The 11,964-nt window shown below is 39.4% G+C and overlaps 1 protein-coding gene across 6 annotated transcripts in view; it reads left to right on the top strand.

Moving 5' to 3' along the window:
- The window catches only part of Tasp1 (taspase 1), a 221,528-nt gene that overhangs the window by 95,284 nt on the left and 114,280 nt on the right, over positions 1-11,964 (top strand). For 5 of the 6 annotated variants that reach the window (XM_026788512.1, XM_005365529.3, XM_026788511.1 and 2 more), the window contains 2 exons: positions 5,443-5,562; positions 10,054-10,132. In XM_026788512.1, the coding sequence (XP_026644313.1) occupies positions 5,443-5,562; positions 10,054-10,132 (199 nt within the window). The remainder of the gene's footprint in view (positions 1-5,442; positions 5,563-10,053; positions 10,133-11,964) is intronic. The other variant, XR_003378538.1, reaches the window with a different exon arrangement.

The raw sequence follows: 11,964 nt of genomic DNA on the forward strand, positions 1-11,964 counted from the left end.
AGATTATTATAAAATACAACATAATTTTATCATATTCACCACTCCCCTAATTTTGCACATAACTCCTTCTCCCCAACTTCATGTCTGTCTCTGTCTGTCTGTAACCTACTGAGTCCAGTTTGTGCTGCCCTTACACATATGTGCGTAAGCCATCCCTTAGAGCATGGTTAACCTCCCAGGGGCCACATCCTTATAGAAAACCGATTCACCTCACTTCTAGCAGCCATCATTGGTTAGTCAGTAGCTTCTTACCTAGTTCTGGTTTTCCAACCCCAGAGCGTTATACAGAGATCTTACCTGCTGGATTGTTGTCCTTTGCACTTTTGAGAATTTGTGATTTTCAAGATAATTTTGTGAGACTTCCCTGTTTTTATAAATTTATAACTAACATTATAGTTCATGTAATATGAAATCCCCTAAAAACAAACTTTAACTAGTGTGTTTTAAGTTGAAAATTTCCAACTTTTGTCGACTAACTTAGGAAATAAATATGAGTTTAAATGCTATGTGACTCTATTTGTGTCCTGAATGTTTATGTGAACTCATATGGTACTGCAGAGACATGTAATGCATCTCGGTTAAAGGGAAGAGGGATTAATTAGCACTAGAATTCTTGTCTATAATTTATAAGAATCATTATAGTTTTGGCAGCAGAAGATGGTTTTCTTCTCTGTTCCTTTCCTTTCATGTATGGATCAAACCCAGTGCCTCAAGCATGCTGATTAGGTGCTGTTCCACTGAGCTGTATCCAGCAAAGGATGGCCCCTGCAGAGAAAAGGCAGCGATCACCGAATCGTCCTAGCCCATACTTTTCCTTGTTTTTGGTCAGTCTTCGTATGTGACGACAGATAATTTAGACTTTGTTCACAGTGCTCTACCCCCCAGGGGCCACTGGTAGAGGCCAGGTCGTCAGGGGCAACCAGTGAGTGAGGACTGGATCTCCTGTGGCCAGAGCCATCTTTCCCTTCTTTCCCAGATACTCAAAGATGGTAAAGCTAATGTCTAGGATGACAGGCAGTTAAGGGCATTTGTTGCTCTTTCAGAGGACCCAGGTTTGGTTCCCAGTACTCTCAGCTCATACCCATCTGTAACTCCAGTTGCAAGGGATCCAGTGCCTTCTGACCTCTGTGGGAACCAGCACACGTGTCACATGCATTCATGTAGGAAAAATCTCGTACACATAATTAAATCTAATAAAATAAAAATGCTTATGGTGGCATTGATGTATTGTTTTGTAGGGTCAGAGACTTTTCTTTCCACAGGGGGAAGCTTTTACTAGCTTTGTTACTGCTCTTAGGTCTAATAATTATCATTGGGAGGGTTTAATATATTTTAACTGTTGCCTTGATCGACCGTCGCCTTCATCTTTACTATTAGGCTAATTCCATGGCATACCAACTTCCAGATATATGCACATACATAAGACTTATTTTTGTATTAGCTGGTTGATAGTTAAGGTTTTTTTCAAATATAAGACAGTATTCATGCTAATGAGACAAGTGATTGATAGCTGGTGACTTAAAGTGTTTCAGAACTAGAGAACCAGACTAGAGGTGTAATTTCTGGTGAGAATCACCAGCCCCCCCCCCCCGAGATTTATTACCTCTAAAGTACTTTACATGTGTTACTTCCATGACTTCTTGTGATAATTATGTAAAACCTGTCTCTATCTTGGATCAGGGAAAACTGAAATTACTGCCAGAAAGTTGATTTTAGTCTTTTCCATGGTACTGGTAAATTCACATACGTGTCTTTATTCTGGAAAAAAAGAACCCTCTAGTTTATATACTTGTTTTCTTGTCACATTTTATCAGAAAAAGTAATATGAATGGCCTGCTTCAGTCAGGGACAATAGGTACATGTGTATCTGTGTGGCACATGGATTTTTAAGTATTTATGGGGTGTAAGAATGTAATGGTAGTTCTGAATAGTAACAGTTATTGTGTGCTTCAACCCAAGATTTCATTCCCATATAAATGAGCTCTGTGAGATTATTATGCCAAAAATACCAATATTTGTCTTTCACTCAATTTATCTACACTTCATAAAAATCTTTAAATATTACTTCATTATCTTAAAATTTGCTTTGCAGTATATGAAGTCTGTGGAATGCCTCTTAGATATTTATGAAGTAGCTCAGATTTTTGCAGGTGTTGTAGACTCTTAGGGATATGGAGCTTAATTTAGAACAGACTCCTCTTTTCTGCATTTTTCATTTTAAAAATCAGATTACAGCAAATCCATCTGTGTGATCCAGCTATACTGACATTGGTTTTTAGATATCTCTGTGGTGTTTTGGTTAGGCAGAGAAGTTCTCTTAGTTTATAGTATCCTAATAGTCATGCAAGGACAGCTACTGCAGATAATACTCTGGGTTGTTGTATTCATGTCATGCTTCTCCTGTAAAATTATTTTCCTGAAAGATACTTAAGCAAGATCAGCATGGTAGTTTATTCAAAACAAACAAATACAAAAAAATGCAAACAACTAATAAAATACCCTTATAAAATAGATTTTAAGACTTTGGCGTTTAGCTATGTAGTAGAATATTGCCTTATGATGAGAAAATCAGCAATCTTCTGTCCTAGGAATGATGGGGGTTAAGAAAAATTTTAAGAACTCTTACCAGTCTGCACGTATATGTGCACATTCCAGAATGCATGATCATGAATGCGTATGTGCACACATACACACACATACAGACACACAGGCTAAGTGTGGGTATAATGCATATGTTAATTATCTAGATTCTACCATACATGGTACAACATATATTTGTGTTAAAACATCATGCTGAATACTGTACATATGTTTTTGTCACCTTTAAAAAGATGAAGACTGTCCCCAAATGTTTGAGAGTGCTATAGGAAAACTGTGTTTATCAGAAATTGTCTTTAGCAAGCTGACAAAGCCTTACCTTATGCTGTATCTGGTTGAGAACCAACAAAGTATGCATAGATTTCCAAATGACACAAAGTCCTGCTATATATCTCTCAAAAAATAGCTTTGCTGCCAGGCGGTGGTGCCACATGCTTCTAACCCAGCACTCAAGAGGCAAAGGCTGGCAGATCTCTGAATTCAAGGCCAGCCTGGTCTACAAGACCTAGTTCCAGGACAGGCTCCAAAGCTACAGAGAAACCCTGTCTCAAAAAAACAAAACAAAACAAAACAAAACAAAACAAAAACAAGCCAAACCAAACAAAGTAAATATTATTGCCAAGGTAATCTCAAAATAAAAGGAGGATTCTTTCTTGATTTTATGTCAACTTAACTGTTAAAGAAAATTAAGTCTATTCATTTGTGTAAGAGTTATATATCTTAAAAAATAACTAAAAGCACTTATGTCAGATTAGCACTTGGGTACACTTGGTGGTATGCCTGTGGTAGCATGTAAGTGGTGATATGCTGCCACCTGGGTAGTCAGGCAGAATCACATCGTATTGTAGTAGAATCTTAGTCTCAGCTGCTTCATGTTTCTCCTTTACCAATCTTGTGCCTGTATATTTTAGTTCGGCTGTTGAGAGCCCTATGGAATGCTACCAGACCTTGCTTTTCAAAGGGGCTGTGGACCAGCATCAGTGTTACCTATAAGATTGTTAGACTTGGTCTTGGCTAGTTCCTGGGTTGCTTGATAGGAATCTTCACTTAAACAGATTCTCTCAGTGATTTCTATGAGTATTAAAGCTGAAGAAGCCCTGCTATAGAACACAAAAGACTTGTAATTTAAATACTTTTGTTACAAAGTTAAATAATTTAGAAATGATTAGTAAGAACATTAAACACTTTCACCTTAAAAGCTCTTTTTTTGGTTTGGCTGATGATAGCCCCCATGGAATGCTATCAGGCCTTGTTTTTCAAGTGCATTTTGCTGTATTTCTGTACTTTGATTTTTAATCTTACTCAGCAAAGAAGATAAATGATGTGAAGAAGCAAAACCATTGCTGTTCAATCTACTTACTGGCAGCCTCTGGCATCATATAAAATCAGCTCCTCAGAAAAGGAGAAGACTTGCTCAGACACTGGCGTGCACAGACTGTATAATCAGCACTGGGCTTTTATGCACCCAGGGAATCCAGACATACTTAAAACATAGTAGATGCCGAGTGAACTAGATGCCCTACTCAGGGAGTTGTTGACCCTGAAATTGTCCTTGAAGATCATGATCCTGCTCAGGAGTAGAACTATAGTATTATGGGATGTGCCCACGTAGTTCCACTTGTTACCCTTCCTTCAAGCTACATGTATGATTAAAAACATTAAACTTACTTCATCCCCATGAACGTTTTCTTCCAATGCAGAACTCTTGGTCATTGTTTCGTTACACTTTAGGGTGTTAGGACTCTGAGTAAGAAGTAGAGACATGTAACTGTTTCATGTTACCACATTCAAAGAAAAATTGTGTGACACGCTCTACCTCTACGCTTCCAATTTAGTTTAGGGAAGAAAGCTTTTGTTTGAGTTCTGCTTCTGATATTTGAAAGCTCCCTTCAACTCCCTAGCTGAGATGGCTGCAGGTGCTCATAGACCTTTTCTGATGCCTTTGTGTCTCTTCACCTCTTAGTGCACTATGGGAACAAATGAAGCTTTGCCAATAGTCTGAGTATCAAGTCTGGGTAGCTCACTTCTCTTGTGAACCTGGGTTGTTCATGGTTCTTTCATTTATGCCGGAGCTTTGGCATACAGTTTGATAGCCTTACCCTAGGCTAAGAATACTTACTATGACTGTTCTTGGCCTAACAGTGTACAATAACCTCCCCCTTTTAATATATAGTAAGGAAATTTTCTCCATGCCTCCTCTAATTCTGTTCTTATCTAGTAGTTTGTTCTTTGTCATGGATGACCAGGAAACCTTGGTGATAGGAGACAGCTGCTGTTAATACATTTTAGATGTCTTAAATGTGGGACAGTGAGAAGGCTCAGGACACAAAGATGCCTTCCAATAACACACAGTTTTCTGTCACCAGTTGCCAAGTTTATTAATAATAGCAGAAAAGGGACTATGTGGTAAGATTTCTCTTAAGCAAGGGATCGATGGGAAAATGATCGTGTCTTGAACTCCAAGATGGCGAATGCCATTTTCTTCCCTTTCTGAATGCATTATCCACTCCTGGAAGTCTGTGCATAATATACTTTAAAACATGAGCGATAGCATTTATTGTTCCTTTAGATCATAGGTCTTTTCACCCACATTCTCAGTCACTTATTTAATTTCTGAGATTAAGGGAAAAGTAATGAAATAATAAAGAAATGGATTATAACTGTTACACTTAAGGAATAATTCAGATTTTTTTTCATGTTATGATTTCACTAGGCCTGTTAAATACTGTGCTCCCTGTGTAGTTCTTGATCCCTCACACCAGGCCTGCTGTGCACTGTGCCCGATGTGCAGTCATGTCTAGGTGTCTTGTGCCAGTGGACACTCATGTCTCTTTTGTTCCACAGGAAAATGACTCGGGCACCTTGGACACAGTGGGTGCTGTGGTGGTCGATCATGAAGGGAATGTTGCTGCTGCTGTCTCCAGTGGAGGCTTGGCCTTGAAACATCCAGGGAGAGTTGGGCAGGTAAGGATCTGTGGGTTAATAATTCTGCTTTTCAAAGTGAAATCTTGTCTAAGTACAAACATTCAAGTACTAGGGATGTTTTTTCCTTAGGAAAAATAAAAATCCTTGTTCTTGAACATTTAATTTTTATAGATCAAAACCAAAAATCCTTTAAGTCTTATTTTTTTAAAGAGCCATCTCATGGTGACAGGGCTCTTGTTGACCTTTATGACCAGTGACCATGACCTCCCTGCTCTCAGCACCCTGGGTGGCACTGGCCTTTGTTTGTAGTAGACATTTAATAATCGTGTATTGATTTACATCTTCCTTAGTGAATATGACTGTAGGAGCAAGCACTCCCTGACTGTATTGCCCGTTGCTTTTGAAGTGAGAACATGGTTTTAGAGTAACGCGTTTTACTCCATTCAAGTCCCAGTGACTTTTTGGCATTCTCTGTGTCTTCTCTGACTTTAGACATTTTACAGGGTAGCTAGGATTTTTGGTCACCCTGTATCACAGACAAGTATTTAGCAGATGAAGAAATTCTAATTTACGTGAAGCTTTCTTAGCCTGAGTTCTCTTGCAGAGCTTTTATCCAGCCTTCCTTCTCCACCTCCAGTCTTTAATTCTGTATTGAAAATGAAATCTAAGAGTAAATTTGATATACCATGGGTGGTGGGCATTATGACCTGACTTTGCACATTTCTTACGATCTTAGTAAATATTTATGAATCAAGACACTCTCCTGTAACTTTTTAAAGAGGTTATGAGGATTTTATTTAAAACTCAGTATTTAGATCTTGTCTCATATGTGAAATGAAGGTCATGGTGTTGTGTGTGCCAAATTCCTTTCCTCCAAATGCTATCAGATGCCTTCCTGAAGTAATGGAAAACTTTGGGAAACGATGAGGTTCTACAGGTACCCAGAGAAAATCACAATACTAGAAAATGCCTAAAAATATACCTTTGCATCAGTCAAAGTCTGTGGAGAACTAAGTGATCAGTTTAAGACAGTCATAGGGGTGTTGCAGTGATGCGGCCTTTCACCACTGCTCTTTAATATGTTCCTGGAATTAATAATAGTAACAGCCCTGGTGGATGAGGAGATAGGTGTGCAGATAGGTGGAGTGTGAATCAGTAATTTGCATTTTGGCAATAATACAGCACTACTTGCTGAAAGTCCACGTGATCCGCAGGCCATGGTAAGTAGAGTGGTGGAAGTCAGGGAAAACCTTGGTGTGAAAGTCAACATCGAGAGACTGAGATGCAACACACAGGAAGGGTGCACAGGATTCTAACATTGTAATAAAGACTCAGAGCCTCTGTTGTAGTAGGGCTGCTTGTTCCTCCTGGCCACCCCGAAATAACCACACAGAAACTGTAATTAGATTACTGTTTGGCCCATTAGCTCTAGCTTCTTATTGGCTAACTCTTACATATTAATTTAACCCATTTCTATTGATCTGTGCATCACCACGAGGCTGTGACTTACTGGGTAAAGTTCTGGCATCTGTCTCTGGTGGGGATACATGGCTTCTCTGACTCCGTCTTCTTTCCCCCAGCATTTAGTTTAGTTTTCCCTGCCTAGCTAAATTCTGCCTTGCTATAGGTCCAAAGCTGTTTCTTTATTCATTAACCAGTGGTATTCGCAGTATACAGAGAGGACTCCCACATCAAACCTCAAGCAAACAGACAACTTTGTTTATCTGGGAAGAAACCTCAGTTCAAAGGAGGGAACTATTTCAGACATCAAGAGGCAGATAGGGATAATGAGGGTTGCATTCCAGACACTAGGGAAGGTTTGATCAGCAAGAGACATAAGGACAACAACAAAATTACAAGTACATGAGACACTTGTCTTGAGCTGCCTGCCTTCTTTACAATCCCGAAACCTAGACAATGAAACACTCCTCAGAACAGCAGCTGAATGAGTTTGAGATGGCATGTCTCAGGAGGATTCTAGGCTTCACATGAAGAGATAGGCAGTGCTTAGAGGAAAACAGCATTGCTAACTTATGTGAAACTGCAGGGTCCAGGAGTCATCATTTAACCACATTAAAAAATATCTACATCTACAGAAGGAAGTAAATACAGGATATGGCTGTGACGCTTGAGATACTTGGACCATGTTATGAGAATGAATGACGGCAGATATCTGAAGATAGCACTGCTTGGAGGAGTGCACGGGATAAGATGAGGAAGGCCCAGAAAATGCTGGATAGACAGCATAAAGGAATACTGTAGAACTTTGGGTATGACAATAACACAAGCATCTAGGACTGCCCAGGATAGGAACAACTGGAGAACTGCCGTAAACGGGCTTCCCATGTATGCTTAAGCATTGCCAGGGCATAAATAACGATGGATGGTGGTGTGTTGTATGCCCCTAACATTTGAAGGACAGTCAATGTCTCTGTTGGTTTGGACATGGTTGTTAGTGATTGCTTGGAGCAGACTGATTTATGGAAGGCTCCTCGTGATATTCCCCAATCAGCCCTTGATATGGACAGGTTTCTACACTATAGTCCTGTACCAGTAGGGTGTGAATGGTAATAGAAACTGTTTTTTGTGTTACTTTTTACATGTAGAAAATTTATGGCAAGTGATTACTTACTCTCTGTATAGTGCTTTGCTCACATTCTAGAAGCCTTTGTTCACTCATGTTTTTCCAAATTTAGGAACTGCATATTTGTCAAGTTTGGAGTAAGAAAATCAAACTCTCTAAGTCAGGTTTGGATATCTTAGTAGAGAAGATTACTTTGTAAACCTCTGACTTTCTCGATATTTGTTTGTTTGGGGTAGTAAAATAATAGCAGCAGTCGGGGTGGTGGGTGCTGTTAACAGGGTGCTGCATCTACAAGTCTTGAAGACATTTTCCACCACAAATGGGACTTCTGTGAAATTTATACATTTGATTTGCTCTCCTTGGCTTGTTTAAAAATATGCTATTGTGAGAGCTAAGAAGTCATCAGAACATGTGGAGGAGAGGAGCCAGTGCGCTTAGAGGAAAACAGCATTGCTTACTTGTATGAAACTGCTGGGTCAGCAGTCATCATGAACCTGGAGATAGGGAGAATCAAATGAGAGGTAAAGAACACTGTGAAGCACAAAAGCGTGTCCTTTCAAAGGCTAGGTCAAAACTCACAGAAATGAGATGCATTTCAATGTATTGTAAATGCTCAAATGAATGATTTTTGAAAACTGGCATACCTGCTGTAGCTATTTAATAGGAATGCAGATATTTAATAGGAATGCAAATTGTAAAATTTAATTTGAACTAGAGTTTACTTCTTTTAGTGTGTAACCATTAAAGTTTATAGCGGGGATATGATATCCCCTCCTCTTCTGCAGGGTTCCCTGAGCTTCTGGGGAGGGATGTGATGGAGCTATCCGATCTAGGACTGAGTCCACAATCCTTATTTTAAGGCACCATACTGGTTACAGGAGCCAACAGAGCGACTGGCCAGCAAACTAAAAGGAAAGGGTTTTAGGACTAGGAAGCATTACTGATGGCAATAAGACAACTTCTCTTGCTGTTCTCTACTTGTTAGAGTAGTAGAGAACATTTGCTAGTATTCTGCATTTGTATGTGTGTTACGTGTGTGGGTATATGTGTAAGCATGCACGGGTGTGTCTAGACTGAAATTGATGTTGAATGTTTTCTTTGATTGTTCTCCACTTTATTTACTGAGGCATGATCTCTCCCTGAACTTGGAGCTTCCTTATTCTGACTGGTCCAGCTTGCCCCAGGGATCCTATTTTTCTGCCTTTGATTCTGGTATTACAGGTGACTGCCATTCCTGGCTGACTTTCTGTGTAGGTTTGGGGATCCATATTCTGGTCCTTCTGGTTATGTGGCAACTGCTTTACGCATTGAGCCACGTCTCAGGCCCTACTGATCTTTTTGAATGACATATAATATCTACACATTTTTAGACAAAATATTGATTTATGTATATGCTGATTTATTAATGTTACTAGCTACTGGGGAAAGCATAATGAAGGGGACAGGGAAAAGCTAGTCAAAGATATAGTTAGGTAGGAAGAGTAAGTTCTGGTGTCCTTGTCATAGCAGAGTGAGAGTATGGGGAGCAGTAATGCATTGCATATCTAGAAATAGATGCAGCCTGGAGAGTTTGAAAACCATTGTGTGCATAGCTCTTATGCAAACTCTTATAAATTTATGCTGTTGTGAACTATTTTTTAGTCTTTTATTTGTGTGTGCATTTGTGTGCACAAGAAAACAACTCCTGGTGTGGTTCTTCAGTCATCCCCCTTGTTTTCAGTCTACCCTGTTTTGTTGAGGTGGGGAGTCTCTTATTTTCATTTTTAATTAGCATAAAGAGTAATAGATTTCATTATGACACTTCATACTTAATTTGCTTTGTTGTCTATTTTGTTTACTTTTAATAAACTGAGTTTTATTTGATGGATATTACTTTCATATTGAAAACTGAAAATTATGTATAATATTCAGTAAGTATTGTATGAGTCTATTTTCTGTCTTCCTAGGCTGCTCTTTATGGATGTGGCTGCTGGGCTGAAAATACTGGAGCTCATAACCCCTACTCCACAGCTGTGAGTACCTCAGGTATTTGCTGCTTTCATGGCCATTTTTCATAGCTACAATCCTGTCAGTCATTTAATAATTAAAATCAGTATTTGGGGGAAACATTTATAAGAGTGTTGATGCATGAAAAACATCATTAATATTTGGGAGGTTTTAAAGATTATTTAGTTTTCTATTATACGTGCTCTACAAATGTTAACTGTAAAACTCTGATATTGGCTATAATTTAGTTCTATTTTATTATCTAGTGACCCATGATAGTTACAGTTACATCTCGAGTGATGTCAAAACAGTGAGGCATTTCAAAAATTATGTAGTCTCTTGAGTAAAATGTTGACGTGAAACTCACAGAATGTGCTTCAGAATGTATAGCCTACAATATTTCCTCAAACTATCCTTTTAATAAAATACAGAACCTTTTTTGTGTGTATAATAAGAAAGTGTATGATTTAGTAGTGATTGAAATAGAACGAGCATGTGTGATGTGGTTTGCGTAAAAGCATGCGCTCAAGCATGCACATGTATGTGTGTGTGTGTCTCTGTGATGTAGGGGTGGGAGAAATTTAACGGGTGGAACAACAATCTGTTTCTAGAGTTTTATAATACTGATACCACATATATTTGAAGCCTGTTTTTTTATGTGGTGATGCTACTGGTGGACAAGGTCAATGCTGGTTCACCCCTTCCCTCGAGCTACAGTTCTGTTCATTTCCAAACAGTTCCAGGATTTACACATCTGTGCAGCACAGATGTTTTTCTTTTCTTTCTTCACCTCTTCGGTTTCTGACCACATTGGTTTTTGTTGTCTAGTACAGTAGCTTTCCTGTGCTTCCTGCTTACTCATCCTGTATCCACTGTAGTGCACAGTGCACTAGTTAATTGTTACATGCTGTTTGAACTCACTGACACGCTGTTTCTGTCGGGTGGGCTGAGCTTTTCCCCACTTCAGATGCAAGTGTGTTTACCTTAGAGTGTCCTCCAAGATCCCTTGACCTGGAATGGGCTGGTCTCCTAGACCCGTGAGAATGGGAGTGGAGAATGGTAAAACAGCCCAAAAGTAAGATACTGAGAAGACAAACAGTAAATTGTTAGAGTAAAAATAAAAGCCCGTGTCCTTGAACAAGTACTTTCTCAAAATAAAAGATTGACTACAGCTTAGCCTGTGCTGTTGAAGACCCAGGAGGTGCTCTGCCTGAGACCTCCAGCTGACACCTGTCATGTGGACCGATTTGTCTTTAAGTCTAGCTCACATAAAAATGACACGGAGACTTATTATCAATTGTGAAAACTTGGCCTTAGCTTAGGCTTGTTCCTAAATAGTTTTTATAACTTAAATTAACCTATATCTTTTAACCATTTTTTTTTTTAATGTGGGTTGGTTGTCTTGGCTCTGAACTCCACATCCTGCTTCCTCTTTGCCTGGCTAGCAACTGCCTTTCTTCCTCTTCTAGTCCTCTCCGTCCTCAGAAGTCCCACCCAACCTCTTCCTGCCTAGCTATTGACCATTCATCTCATGATTAGACCAGTCACAGTGACAGACACATCTTCACACAGTGTAAAGGAAAATTCCGCAGCCCTCCCCGCTGACTGTTGCGGTTTGCCCCACTTTCCCAGTCTGTTTCTGCTGGATGCTCAGTTGCCTGGTCAGGTGCTCCACCGTCTTTCTGCTGCTTGTCATCATCTTCTGGTTTGTTTGTTTTTGTTGTTGTGTTTTGTTTTTGTCTTTCATGGTTACAGCACAGTTAACAATCTCAGTTCTTTTTTTTTTTTTTTTTTTTTTATTTTTCGAGACAGGGTTTCTCCGTGGCTTTGGAGCAAGTCCTGGAACTAGCTCTGTAGACCAGGCTGGTCTC

This window comes from Microtus ochrogaster, unplaced genomic scaffold (assembly GCF_000317375.1).
Source record: "Microtus ochrogaster isolate Prairie Vole_2 unplaced genomic scaffold, MicOch1.0 UNK3, whole genome shotgun sequence".
Classification (NCBI taxonomy): Eukaryota; Metazoa; Chordata; class Mammalia; order Rodentia; family Cricetidae; genus Microtus; species Microtus ochrogaster.